Raw genomic sequence first — 14,256 nt, 5'->3', positions numbered from 1 at the left:
GTTATGTTTGTTGCTTGGAAGAAGAGGCCAAACCCCTCCTCATCACAGCCTCCCTTCAGGGATTTGTAGAGTGCAATGAGGTCTCCCCTGAGCCTCCTCTTCTCCAGGCTAAACAATCCCAGCTCCCTGAACCGCTCCTCATAAGACTTGTGCTCCAGACCCCTCACCAGTTTTGTTGCCCTTCTCTGGACACACTGCAGAGCTTCAATGTCTTTCCCATAGTGAGGAGCCCAAAACTGAACACAGTACCAGAGATGCTGCCTCACCAGAGCTGAGTACAGGGGGATGATTACTTCTGCTAGCCACACTATTTCTAATGCAGGCCAGGATGCTGTTGGCCTTCTTGGCCACCTGGGCACACTGTTGATTCATGTTCAGACGAACATCAACCATCACCCCCAGGTCCCTTTCCTCTTCACAGTTGCTGCATTTATGTGAGCTAGTTCAAGAACAGCTGGCTGCTGGTCACATAGTACCTACTACCAGCCCTTGGAATACTCCAAGTCTTTGTTATCCTCAAGAAGAGTAGTAGATGGAGGCTTTTACAGGACCTGTGCGCTGTCAGTGCAGTAATTGAGCCCGTGGGGGCGTTGTAGCCTGGTCTTCGTTCGCCTTATCTCCAGCACAAGAACCAAGGACACCTCTAGAAAAAGAAAGAATGCCTTACTGCTTGGGTTAGATAAGCGCCTGCATGAGCGGTTCAAGAGTGTTTGTGGAATGCTCTGTCGACATGTAGGAGTGAATGGGAAAGCTAGAAAAAGAAAACTAGTGAAGGTACATGCAGCTTGTCCGCCTTCTCCATCAAACATTCCCTTCTACCCTGCTCTGTCCCACATTTCCTCCACGGTTTATAGGATGTGAAGAACTTCAAGATGGACAGTGCATACAGTACTGGGGTAAGAGAATCTTTCTGAAGCTGGATGGAGAAGATTATTCTTGACTACTTCAAGCAGGGCCTTTCTGTATGTTAGGAAATTTCTTTTTGCTTTTCCCCCAGTTTGTTTTCTCAGTGTATAACAGACAATAGAAAAAAAAAAAATGCTGAAATGCTGCACTAAAGGCCACAGCAATCAATCGCATGCCTGGCTCCTACACAGCATAGCATTGCAGCTGCTGGTTCAACAGATGACGCCTCATTTCACTGGGATCCCCAGTGCAGAATGCAGAATCCAAATCAGTGAAGGTTTCCAAGAAGCTGTCAAGTCAGCAGATCATGAATCCTTGCTCAGTATGGCACGACTTATGGAGTTCCATCTCCATCAGAACACCCACTGGGCCTCCGCAAGTATGTGATGTCTGGGCTGTTTGTGATCTACATACACTGTTTTAGCCCTTAGAGCAGGACTGCCTCATAAAGTCATCTCAACACGTTGTAGATGTTTTCTAATATTCATTTCCTGTGTAGCGTTCAGGGAATGCATGTTTTTGCCAACAAGAAATCTACCCAGCCACACAATCCCACCTCAAGGCTGCAGGTTTGGCCATTGTAAGTATCGTAAGTATGCTTTGATCTGGGCACCTCTGCTTCAAGACCAATACATCTCACTTCTTTCTGCCCCTCATTTTTGCATCCACCACTCTGGCAGTGGTAGCATATTGCATCTGGAGTCTCGCTGCTGTTGCACAGCAGCTCTCTATCCTTCACTCTGCACCTCCGTTGCACAAGACTCTTCAATGCTCCTCCTGAAATGCTCCACCCAGCCCTACCTGCTGGTCCCACGCATCACAGCTCTCTTTCACAGGCAGCTGACAGTATGTGAGAGTACGGTGGAGTGGTGAACCTCCCTTTCCATGCTCAGCTCTGAAATAAAGGGCTTGGCATTTCCCCTTTTCAGCTCTCAGCCTGCACGGAGTCCAAAGGAAAGCAAATCCTGGGGAACCGCCTGTGCCACCCAGGGTAGCTGGGAACAGAGAAGTGCCCAAAATATCCTAAGCCCGGAAGGAACCAGATGAATAGGGAAGAAAAAGCCAAGCAGCTGTTTTTCCAGTGAGCTGGAGCCAGTGGCCTGGCAGAGGGGGGATGGTGGCACAGCTCAGTGTAAGCAGGGCTTCTGCAGGATGCACAGTGCTTTGTCTTGCATGGGCTCCAGCCATGCTTTGGAGGGGGTGGTGACCTCAACCTTGCTGCCAGCAGGACCCTGAGCTGTCCCAGGATTTTGTACAAGGGCTGCATCTCCAGTTTTCCCTTTCTTCCATGTGAACAACTGTGGCTGGTGGCTTCCCCTAGCTTTCAGGATATACAAGACTTCCAGCCACAGTGCTGTGACTTTCCTTCCCACAAAGGCTGAGAGGATGGGAAAGGAGAGAGAAAAAAATCCATGTTCTGACAGGTTGGTGATAGCGATGGATACAGCATGGTACTCAGGGTGCAGCTGCTTTTTGTTGTATAAATTTGTGCACGAAGCCACATGTGCTTCCAGCTTGCGATCAACCCAAGTGGAAGAACCTGAGCAGATCTCAGACCTTTGCAAGGGGAAGGAAGGGGGGTGTCACCTTGCCTCTGGCCATGAGGGAGGTCACATCTCTGGAAAGAATTAGGAGGTATCACTCACCTTCTGGGGAGCTCGAAAAGTTACTACCAGTCATGGTCATTTGTGAGGGCTCAGGGCACCCACATAGGTAATCCAGAATGCCCCACAGACCAGGACATGCTGTGAATCACGGTGTGACCTGCACCCAAGATGCTGGATGGAGGTGACACACTTGGCTCACCACCAGGTCCTCCTGGCTGTCGTTGCTCCAGGAGACCAGTTCATCCAGCGGTGGAGCAATCAGGACCAGGGCTCAATGGAAAACGGCAACTTGCCAGCCATAGCACAGGTGGATGGAAAGTAGGCCACTGTCATCAAGGTTATTAATGTGTTGTGGTGGAAGGCAGGTGCTGCCTGGAAACGGGTCATTACTATTATTTGTCTCTTCCTTTTCTCTTGGTAAATAGTTTTTATTTTGTGTCTTTTCTGGACAAAAGCTCAGAGCTCCCAGGGCAATGGTTCTCCAGCCTGATGTACTCCTTCCTTTCATGTTTCCATCAGATCTGGGATGGGCAGGAAAGCCAGGACAAGGCTGAAGATGTTGGTTTGTTCATGTAGGGTCTCTGGGTGGGCTGTGCAGGTGGGTTTGTGAAGGGTCTGCGGCAGACACTGTGCTGAGCTATACCTGGCCTTGCCATCCTGCAGCTGTGCAGATGAAAGGGCAGTGACAAACCACAGGTGGAGGCTCTTCCCCAAAGCCACCAAGCCTCCCAGCCCTGCTGCCCTGCAGCTGGCCCCTGGGCTCCGGGGAAGCTCTGATGTGGTCCTGCTCTCCCCACTGGCTCTTGGCATCCCAGCTCCTGGCTCACGTCTTCAGAACCACAAGCACTTCAGAGATTCTGTGCTGTGGTGGGGAGTGTTACTAACAGCCCAGTGAAGGGCAGGAGATGGAGCAAAGCTGGTACAGCCTCTTGGGATGAGATGCCAATTGCCCATGGCCAAGGAGCAGCTCTGTTGCCTGCATGAAGCCTAGAAGGGGAGCATGGCAGGTACTGTGGGATGGGCAGTTCAGAAACAGGGAGGAATACTGGAGGTGGAGGTGCATGAGCCTGAGCAGCACAAGGCAGATAGCTCCTGGTGACCTCTCTTGCTGGATCACTTGGTGAGGACATAGGTGGGCTCATGCATCTACATGTCACTTTGTTGTGGGTCACACATGGGTGGTGTGGGCATGGTCATAGCTGTCACCTACTCTGCCCCATGGCATGGTTTTGTGTCAAGGTGGGGTGCACACTGAAATCAGTGTCCACCACCAAGAAACAGGGCTGGGATGTGGATGGCACCTCCACAAATGCCACAGTGCTGAAGGATGGTAGAAGGGCCCCACAATAAGGGAGAGAAAGGGGCCTCACAGGAACTGGGACAGGGGTAGGGAAAAGATAGTTTATGTAGAAGTTGATAGAAGAATGGGGATTGCAGACACTGAGTCTGGAATAACAAGGGGGTGAAGGCCATAAAGATAAGGGTGGAACAGCCTGAGAACAGTGTGTTGATAAGGTCTCCACAGGGCAAGCTGGAAACAGTTTCGGGGGTGCCCCTCTCTTACAGCGAGGAAGATGATGAGCCTTCAACTCCACGACCACCCCCACGAGGAGGGTCTGCATGCTAATGGTGTCTCAGAAATGTAATGAATATGTATCAGAATTCCTGCTAACTATTGATTATGTATTAGTTCAGCCTATATCTGTAGCACGCTAACAGTGTCCAAGTGAGGTGGAGCTATCCCCCTTGCACCAGGGTGTATGTGCATCACTCATTAAACATACCTGCTTTATAACTACTTTGTGCTTACGGAGTCTGATTCCGCAAGTCAGTACCAGCATCCAGCGTCAACAGGAGGTGATAGGAGAGGAAGAACAAACACTGCCAGGTGCCGTGCTGACACTGCTCCTAGAAAATTAACAGCACAACAAATATTTGCAGGCAGCCCCGCTGATTCGGCCCTGCAGCTGGTGTGCCAGGGTAGAGCAGGCACTGCAGCGGCAACCAGCTGCACGCAGGCTGCTGCAGCTTGCTGGGTGTAGGGCCCTGCGCACACGAGGGATATGCAGCATGCTGGGAAGTGTAGTCCTGCTGCATCACCTGTGCTGCGTGCTGCTGAGCACGACCCGGCTATGCACAGACTGCTGGGGCTGATGCGTTCTCCCTTGTCCTCTGGGCTCTGTACACTGAGCAGGTTGCCAGTGGGTTTTGACAGTCCCTGCTTTTCCTCATCTGGGCTTGAGGGGCTCGATTTGGGTTTGCTCAGCCCAGCCACGTTGCTGGGCTTGCTGGCACCACGGGAGGGCTGAAGGCATTGGGGACCTTGGTGGCTGTGCTAGGCAGGAGTAGAATGGTGTGGAAATAGTGCAGCACAGCTAGCAGTGCTGATGAGAGAAGGGACTGAAAATCCTGCAGCGGCAATTTCCACAGTCAGGGCTGTCTCCAGGGCTTTCATTTATCCGTTACAGCTTAATTGGATGTAAACTCAGCCACTTGTAAGCAGCAGGAGCCTGAAACAGGCTGTGGTCCTGAGCTTCTCTCTGTAAAATGCCTTACTCTCCATCTCTGCCTTGACCCTGGTGGGGCTGCTGCTCGTGTACACTCTAAGGAAAGGCCAAGGCAAGGTTTGCCTGGATCCCGGCTCCATGGACCTGTATTTTTAGCTTTCAGCACTGCAGATGAGCTGGAGGCAGCATGGCAGATGTTGGGATGCCATGCACAGAATGCCCAGGTACACATCCTGCTGCACGGTGGCTCCAGACACACAGCACCTATTAGCCCATCAAGTGGAGGCACTGGGCTGGAGTGGTGCTGCCATGGACAGGGATGGCTAAAACCCTAAGACAGGCACTGGCCAAAAGCACCACGACTGGAGACAACCTGCGCTGCTGCTTTTCTCAGTGGGGATAGCAGCTAGTTTGGCACAGGGCATGGGGGTACAAGACAGGGAGCCCTCAATGCAGGGAGCCGCAGAGAGGAAAGGATGGAAGGATCAGCAAGGATCAGGATGGAGGAGGAAAATGGGAGGACATGGAAAGGGAGAAAAGGAAAGTGGTCACGCTGTCACCAAGGGGCTGCACTTCCCACAGTCCCAGAGCCACCATCCGGGCAGGGAGCGGCAGATCCACAGCACGCGTCTGGGCTGGGACAGCCGCGATCAGAACCAGAAGCCTCGGCGGGGCCCATCCCCGGCTGCGCTGCTCGTAGGGGGCTCAGCGCCCGTGATCCCACGTGGCGAGGGGCTGGACAGACGTCCACACCGGACCCCACACATCGAAACCCCCACACCGCGGGTGGGGTCTCTGTGCCCAGCGGCGGCGGTGGTCGACAAGGAGTTAAGGGCTGTCCCCGCCTCGGCTCCGCCCCGCCAGTACCAGCGCTCGGGGCGGCGGAGGCGCAGCGCCGGGCCGGGCTGGGGTCGGTGCTGCAGGGCCATGAGCGCTGCGTTCGCCCCCCCCGCACCGCTGCTGCTCGTCGCGGGGCCGGGCCGGGCCGGCTGCGGCGGGACGGCCCGGCCGTGACCCCGCGGGGATGTGAATGGCGCGGGGGTCGCTCGGCGGGGCCGACATGGAGCGGGAGAAGCTGCCGCGGAGGCCCGGCTCGGCGCTGCGAGCGGAGCGGCCCGACGAGAACGAGGCGGGGGAGGCGGCGGGGCCGTGGCCGGGATGCGGGAGGATGCGGCCCTCCTCGTACCGCGCGCTGCGCAGCGCCGTCTCCACCCTGGCGCGCATCGACGATTTCTACTGCGAGAAGATCGGCACCGGCTTCTTCTCCGAGGTGTTCAAGGTGTGCGCGGCGCACGAGCATCATCCCTTACACGGGGGGCGGGGGGGACTGCGCGTCGCGGTACCGGAACGGGGTGGGGGGAGGCCTGGGACCCCCGAGGGCGAGGAGCTGCCCGGCGGCAGCGCTGCTGTTGTTCCCCGGGGGAGGGGAGCGATATTTACATCCAGGCCGGGCGCGGAGCTCCGGAGCGCTGCCACCGGCGGGTCGGAAAGACCCGGGGTGGGGGGGGATCCCGGAGCCGGTTCGGAGGCGGAAGGTGCGGCCGCCCCCCCCCCGTGCAGCCCGAGCGAGGCGGGGCGGTGTGCGGGGTCCGGCTGAAGCGAACTGTGTCGCGGGGCGCCTTTGTGTCGGCACAGGCGCGGGTTGATGGAGTGGGGACGGTCACGCGTGGCCGCGCCCAGGTGTGGGGTGCTGTGGTGCTGGTGGGGGATTGGAGATCCTGGTGGAGATGATGGTGCTCCCAGCCCATCGAAGGGCTGCCTGCCTGTTGTGTTCACTCCGGGGAGAGGTGTGTGCACACGTTATTGTGCTCAGCGTGCCTTGTATCGCCTTACGCTTCCTGTGGCTTCTGCCCTTTCTGACAACAGCTTTGCTGAATCGGGATCCCCCCAGCTCTTCTGCAGCCCCCCCGAGTGCTGCCCTGCAGTGTGGCCGTGGTGGCCGTGCAGAGAGGACCCTCCCATAGCCATCCCTTGCACTCCTGTGGGGCCGTGGCCTCGCTGCTGGCTGGACTCCTCCTATTGATCCTTGGCTGTGAGCGCGCAGCAGCACCTGGGAGCAGAGGGAGGCATTTAATAAAGCCAGGATCTTTAATAATAGATGCTCCCGGATCTCTGCCAGGCCATGGTTTCTCCATGCTCGCTGTCTGCTCCCACACCATACTCACAGTGCCGTGTCTGCAAGGAATTTGGAGGAGCAGAGGGTGCAGGGGTGGGAACCACAGCAGCCAGAACAGGAGGTGTCTGGATGGGCTCTCTGCAGGTACAGAGGGTTGAGGGCAAGCGCTGATTATAGTGGGGCTTAACGGGGTGACAGTGCCCTGATCTCACAAGGAGGATGCAGCACAGGGCCATGTTCCACCCACCTTTCTCCACCCCACAGTGCTTTTTACTGCTGTGGGCATTTGCAGCCGCCTTCTTGGCCCTGCTTCATTCCATCCCTGGTGGGCGTGGGGAATGAGGAGGGGCCTGCACCTCAGTGTCCTTAACCAGGTGGCTTGGCTCTGGGGTGCTGGCACAGCACAGCCATCTGATGGCGTTCCCCTGCCCACCCCTGGCTGAGCCATAGTGGTTGTTCCCGGGGTGCTCCCAGCCGTGCCCCCACGGAGCTGGCCCTCGCTGCTCCCGGCAGCAGCTGGTTCTCGGTGTGATTCCAGAGGCCCACCTGCTTCCTCGGGCACGCAGGCATTGCAGCGAGCCGCCTCTCCATCTCACTGATAGACAGAGCAGATTGAGCTGGCTGTGTTCGTGCCAGACATTTTCTCCAGCCCTTAACCCACTGTTGCATCTCTTCCCACTTCCCTCCCTGCAGCACCCTGCCTTCCCCTGGGGCTGTGCCCAAACATGCGCATCCTCCAGAGTTGCTGTCTCCAGGATGCAGCTCTGCATTGTGCACAGCCCCATGGGGGGCAGCCCTTGCTCAGGTGCCCCCTGCCCATCTCACATGGTTTCCCTGCCGACCTTTGAGGTTTCCTATTTATTCACAAATGACTGGTGCTGCGCATGAATGACACAGCTCTTATCTGGTGTCCTTCTGTGGCAGACCTCATCTCGTTCCACCAGTGACATGGGTAGCACCGATAGGGAAACAAACCCAGTCAGGTGAGCACTGCTGATGCTCAGGTTCTCATTGTGAGCAGCCTGGCTGGGCTTCCTGCTCCCACGCTCCCCAGAGGAAACCTTTCTTGTAGGATCTGCCTTCTCTGCATGGGGAGCAGCTTTTCCAGTCCAGCCCAGTGTGAGACCTGTTGCACTGCTGGGATCCCTGCAAGCTCAGATGGAGCTGTCAGGGTTGCCTGTGTCAGGGTTGCTCCTTGACCTGCACCCCTCTGCCCATCCTCATGGGGGCACTGGGACTAGGGGATGAGAAGGGCACCCAGCCTTTGCTCAAGGTGTGGGACCCCCAGGTGCTGGTGCTGCCCCGTGTCTTGCCAGGAGCGCAGGCTGCAGGGCCGTCTGCTCGCTCTGATTAGCATGTTCTTTAAATAAGACTCTAATTTCCGCTGTTAAAAGAGCCCAGATCCCTTGTGCCCAGGCTGGGGCTGCAGCCAGTCCCTCCCTTCCCCCAGCCCTCATGACAACAGATGGGATGGGGCCATAGAGATGTGGTGCCACAGGTGGAATGAGGCACAGGGAGCTCTGTGGGGTGCTGGGGGCCTTGGGCAGGCAGTGAGGACTGTTTGCTGCCTGGGGGCTGGCAGGCTGCTGCCTCCCCCAGCACTGGGCTGAGCTCAGCTCTAGGGAATGTGCTGGGATTCCTGGGCATAGGGCCAGCACGTGGAGAAGAGAGGGGGGACCTGTGCTGCCTGGGGAGGCTCTGCTGCATGCTGCCTTCCCCTGCTGATGTCAGGGGGAGGATGGAAACCCCCTCAGAACAAACGTGCAAGTCACATGGGGTTGTAGCTTGCTATGCTGGAAGGTCAGCAGTGCTTCCGGGGGTCATTCAGCCTTCTGGGATGGTGCCAGAGCCTGGCCAGAGTGGGGTTGGGACACTGGGACATGACTGCGCTGCCTGGGGACCCGCTGGGGTCCCAGTGAGAAATTTCACTGCAGGGTTTTCCTCTAGATCTTCCCCCTCCCCCGGATCCTCCAGGATTATGGTATTAATCCCATACAGTGCACACAGACTATCACCATGGCAAGAGGTTAATGAGCAAAGAACTGGGCCACGGGCATGTCCTGGCTACATGATCCTGTCCAGCACCCACCAGAGGATTGCTCTGTTATGCTGGCTTGGATCTGATCATTCCCATGGTGGGCAGCCGTGCTATGGCACGTGCTACCAGGCATTTGCACAGCACCCATGGTGCTGAGCCAGCTGCCGGCGCCTGGGAGCAGTCGGTGCCATGCCAGGACCAACCCATCCGGTCCCACCAGCCCAGTGATGTGTGGGAGGGCAGCGCTGCTGGCTCGGCACTCATCATTTGTGGGGCTGCATGGGGACAGGCTCCCTCTGGGCACAGGCACCAGACCCAGTCTCAGTGGGGGTTTTGGGGCTGGCAGAGAGGTGATGCGATGTAACCAGAGTGGGGTGGCAGCTGCTGCTGAATTATTCAGAGCCCCTCCATGAGCCAGGCTGTGCTGCCACTTGCTCCCAACCCTGCCCACGGCTGGTTTGGCCTCAGCGCACCCAGGCAGCGATTAATAGAGAGGGGTCCTTATTAATTCCTAATTTCCCTCCAGGCCCTTCAGTGGGAGGTGCTGCTTGCATGCACGGAGCCTCAGCTGATGTGCGGGGGCCACATGTGGTTTGCCCTGGGTTGGAGGGGGGGGCATGTGGGGAGGGCCCAGCATAGCAGCTTCAAGCAGCATCGACTAAAAAGGAGAAGAGCAGTGAGCTGACGGAAGCGCCGAGGAATGCCCGTGCCTCCATGTGTGCTGGGGTGCAGCTGGGGCTGAGTTAGTGCCCCCCCCCCAAGGCAGCTGCTGTGGATCCTGCCCCCTGTGCCAGCTTAAGGGACCCCTTATGCCATCCCCTTGGCACCAGGACAGAGGACCCTATGCTTTTCCCTTCACCTCACACATGCTGGGGACCACAGTGGGCCAGGGGTGTCCATGTTTGGCCACCTTCCTGATTGCTGTTCCTGGCGGGGGGCCAGCCCACAGCTCATGTGACAGCCTCAGGCTGGCTAAATATACAGCATCATCCAAGTACCGTGCCCCCAGGGCTGCCTGGGGAAGCGTATGTCCCGTCTGTCCTCAACCCCTTGCTATGGGGTCTGGCCTCATAGCCCATGCTGCAATCCATTCTTGCACTCTTGGGCTGCCACTGTGACTCTGGGAGTCTGGGCATGTGGGGGTTGGGAGCACAGCTCATGGGGTGCTTCAAGGATCATGTGTATCATGGGCATGGGGGTCCTTGGGATGCTGCTGTGCTCAGAGAGCCCCCCAATAACACTGGGGTGCCCCATACATGGGGTGTATGGGGACCCCCAGGGCTGAGCTCCCCCTGCACCCACTGCAGGTGCGGCACCGCCAATCCGGGCAGATCATGGTGCTGAAGATGAACAAGCTGACCAGCAACCGGGGCAACATGCTGCGGGAGGTGCAGCTGATGAACCGCCTCTCACACCCTAACATCCTCAGGTTCGTCCTATTCCCTGGGACTTGGGACTGCTGTGGGGCTGGGTGAGCTCCTGGGGCTGAATCCACCCAGGTCACATTCTGCTCCTCTCTTCTCACAGGTTCATGGGGGTGTGCGTGCACCAGGGGCAGCTGCACGCTCTGACAGAGGTGAGAGTGGGATGGTCTTCGTGGGGCCAGGGAGAGGGTGTTGGTGACTATGAGGGCACTTGGTGTGTGGTTTGGGGGAGCAATGGGAAGAGATATGGGGACCCACCAGTTTGGTGGGATAGAGCAGTGGGCAGCAAGACAATGGCTCTTCCCACCAGTACATCAATGGTGGGAACCTGGAGCAGCTGCTGGACAGCCCTGTGCCCCTGTCCTGGTCCACGCGTGTCCAGCTGGCACTTGACATCGCCCGTGGCCTGCACTACCTGCACTCCAAGGGCATCTTCCACCGAGACCTCACCTCCAAGGTACAGGGCACCCTGATGCCATGAGGTTCCTTACATGCATCCCAGGAGTGTTGGTGTTGATGTGGGGGCTGACAGGGGGTTCTGCTGTGCCCCCAGAACTGCCTGGTGCGCTGTGAGGGTAATGGCTACACGGCTGTAGTGGGTGACTTCGGCTTGGCAGAGAAGATCCCCACCTACAGGTCTGTCTGTCCATCCCCATCCTCCAAGCAAGTGGATCCAGCTTGCCTGGGACAGGAACTGGGGAGTGATGGATGTTTTTGTGGGTCTGGGGATGGTGATATGATCACTGGTGGAGGAAAGGATGGGGGATGGAAGAGTTCAGGGGTGTCCAGGAGGAGATAGAGAAGGGAATGGTGTTGGTGACCTAGTGGTGGGTGAGATGGGACATGGGGTGCATGGAGGAGGGTTGGCACAGGAAGAGGGGGCTCTGGGGAAGTGGGACTCTGACATGACACTGTGTCTCCAGCGAGGGCAGCGAGAAGGAGCCGCTGGCCGTGGTGGGCTCTCCCTACTGGATGGCACCCGAGGTTCTGCGTGGGGAGATCTACAATGAGAAGGTGACACTGCACAGGACTGTCTGGGCTTGCAAAGGGGAAGGGGATGGTCATCCTTGGGGGGGGTGGTCCTGAGAGGAGGGCTGGCAACAGGGGGCTGCATAACCTCAGGCTGCATCCCCCTGTAACTCCCTGCTCTCTGCAGGCTGATGTGTTCGCCTATGGCATCATCCTGTGTGAGACCATTGCTCGTGTCTCTGCTGACCCTGACTACCTGCCCCGCACCGAGGTAACTCACTGGGATGGGGAGCAAGGGCAGGGCATGGCAGGACCAGGGCTGGGGATGTGTCACCAAACATGTCCCCATGGAGGGTGGCTCCAGGATCCCCTCTTGCTACACCCAGCTCAGTGCTGGCACCCAGACTCACTGTTCCTTGTCTCCACTGAGCAGGATTTTGGCCTGGACATCACCACTTTCCGTACCATGGTGGGAAACGACTGCCCGGTGGCCTTCCTCCAGCTGGCGTTCCACTGCTGCAGCGTGAGCCCCTGTGGCGCGATGCCCTCATCCCTGCTTCCCATTCTCTGCCTGGGGTGGGAGCTGCCCCAAGAGGGCTGGGGGGTCACCAGCCTTACCACGGTCTCCTCCCTCCCATAGATGGAGCCCGCTTCTCGCCCCTCCTTCCTGGAAATCACGCAGTGCCTGGAGGGCATCCTGCAGCACCAGCTGGGCACTGAGGATGCTGGGACCACCCTCTTCTGCACCGGGGACAGCATGCCTGCACTCAGCACAGTGTCTGCATTCAGTGGTACGTGGGTGTCCCAGGAGTGTGGGTTGCCTTTCATTTTGGGGGGAGAGGATCTGTGGGACAGAGCCCCATTGCCCTCTGCCCTCATCGTCCCCACAACCCACTGGTGACTCCCTCCTGTGCCCCCACCCAGGAGTGGCCATGAGGGCGGCTGGCCGCGCTGAGCAGTCCCCGCTGCGTGAGCTGGGGACGCAGCACCTGCAGCCGGACCAGCAGCTGTCCCGCAGTCACTCTGACGTCTTCCCCCCCAAATCACCCATCTCGGAGCACTGCAGTGAGGCCAGGACCAAGGAGACGCCAGCACGCGTCAACCCCTTCTCCCAGCGCGAGGACTTGAAGGGGGGCAAGATCAAGCTCTTCGACGCCCCCAGCAAGTCGGTCATCTCGCTCACGTTTGACTTGCCCCCTCCAGCCCCTCTGCAGCTTGCCAGTCCCATCACCCCTGAGCCAGCCGTGGAGGTGCAGTGTGACTTCTCAGCACCTACCACCTCACCCCGCAAGTGCCACTCGCTGCCTGCCTCCCCCGAGCTGCCCCACCGGGGGGGCCTGGCGCTGGGCATGAGGTCCCCCTCCCGGCCCCCTGCCCCGAAGCAGAGCCAATTGGACAGCAGAGAGCCGAGAATCCCATCCAGACCCAGGGTGGAGGAGCGGAGAGACTGCGCTCCCCACCACCCTGAGCTGCCGCTGCCGCAGCTCCGCGCTCCAACATCCACTAGTGGCACCTTCATCAGCACACTGGCCTCGGGAGTCAATCTGTGGCAGCCAGAGCCGCTCCGCGAGCAGCTTTTCAACAATCACCACCCCACAGCAGTCAGCAAGCCGCTGTCCTGGGGCAGTGGGTTGGAGCATAGCTTCTCCAAGCTCAGCATCCCCTGCGCGGCAGTGGTGCTGGAACAGACGGAGCACGCAGCCATGCTGCCCGGTCATGGTTCTGGCATGGTGCTGGAGCAGAACGAGGTGCTGCCCTGCCCCAGCTGCTGCTTCGGACCCTTTAGCCTCACCTCTCTTTGTCACCAGCCAGCACCCAGTCCACCCCGCTACCAGAACCTCAACTGTGAGGCCAAGAGACTCCTCTGCCATGACTGCCTCCAGAAAGCCGAGGAGTCAGCGGAGCCCAGCCTGAAGCTGCCTGAGGCGCAGTCCTAGTTCTGGGAACCCCGCTGGGAGCCTGGGGTGCCCCCCTGCTCCATCACAATTTACTCAGCACATGGAAGCCCTTTCTGCTTGGAGGGCTGAAGTGCAATAACACTGCTGCCCCAGGTGGCAGGGCCGGGTCCCCACAAGTATGAATCCTGTGGGACTCCCCTGTCCCCATGGGCTCGCCCTCAGTGGGCTCTTACAGCCCCTCAGATGAGGGCAAGCAGGACTGGGCAGGGGGTGTGATGCAGTCGTGTGTGTATGTGAGCAATGGGGGTTCCAGCTGCCACCCCGCAAGTGTAGGATGCACACCTGGTCCCTTATACCATGAAACACCATGGTATGCAGGGGACTGGGGAAGGGGCCGGCACTGGGAGTCTCTGGGTACTGAGCCCCCAGTACATGTGTGCTGACCTGCCCAGTACCAGGGACTCATCCACATTACTCACCCCAAGCTGAGGGCACTGTGCAGCCCCCAGCATCTCTTGAGTGGCCAGGGGATAAGGGAGGGACAGGAGTGGGAGCCGGCTTTCCTCCCTCCCGCACAACGCACTGGTGAATGCAGAACTGTTGTGTTTTTTTTTTTATTACTATTATTAATAATGATAATGGCTAGTAATATATACCCAGCTTATTTAAGGTGTTCAATAAAAACTGAATGTCCCAACAAGTCGGGCTGATGCTTGTGTCTCTTGGTGTACACAGTGGGGTGGGGAGCACCCGTCTTGGGGTGACAGGGACTTGTTCTGACTGCGACCCAG

The 14,256-nt window shown here is 58.1% G+C and overlaps 1 protein-coding gene across 3 annotated transcripts; it reads left to right on the top strand.

Moving 5' to 3' along the window:
• The first annotated feature begins 5,884 nt into the window (after nucleotides 1-5,884).
• Nucleotides 5,885-14,165, top strand: TESK1 (testis associated actin remodelling kinase 1). 3 transcript variants are annotated; one of them, XM_015848432.2, is made up of 10 exons: nucleotides 5,885-6,299; nucleotides 10,482-10,603; nucleotides 10,702-10,750; nucleotides 10,909-11,055; nucleotides 11,152-11,234; nucleotides 11,522-11,612; nucleotides 11,755-11,838; nucleotides 12,001-12,090; nucleotides 12,208-12,358; nucleotides 12,492-14,165. In XM_015848432.2, the coding sequence occupies exons 1-10, from the start codon at nucleotides 6,051-6,053 to the stop codon at nucleotides 13,502-13,504; spliced, it is 2,079 nt and encodes a 692-aa protein (XP_015703918.1). In that variant the 5' UTR covers nucleotides 5,885-6,050; the 3' UTR covers nucleotides 13,505-14,165. The 3 variants fall into 3 exon arrangements, with proteins under 3 accessions (XP_015703918.1, XP_085384658.1, XP_085384659.1); XM_085528532.1 differs by having other exon boundaries at nucleotides 5,888-6,299; nucleotides 11,755-12,090; XM_085528533.1 differs by lacking the exons at nucleotides 10,909-11,055; nucleotides 11,152-11,234 and having other exon boundaries at nucleotides 5,938-6,299.
• The last annotated feature ends 91 nt before the right edge of the window (nucleotides 14,166-14,256 follow it).

The sequence above is a fragment of the Coturnix japonica genome, chromosome Z (genome assembly GCF_054131305.1).
Source record: "Coturnix japonica strain WE chromosome Z, WE-NBRP24, whole genome shotgun sequence".
NCBI classification, from domain to species: Eukaryota; Metazoa; Chordata; class Aves; order Galliformes; family Phasianidae; genus Coturnix; species Coturnix japonica.
This window is presented reverse-complemented; position numbering and strand designations above follow the sequence as displayed.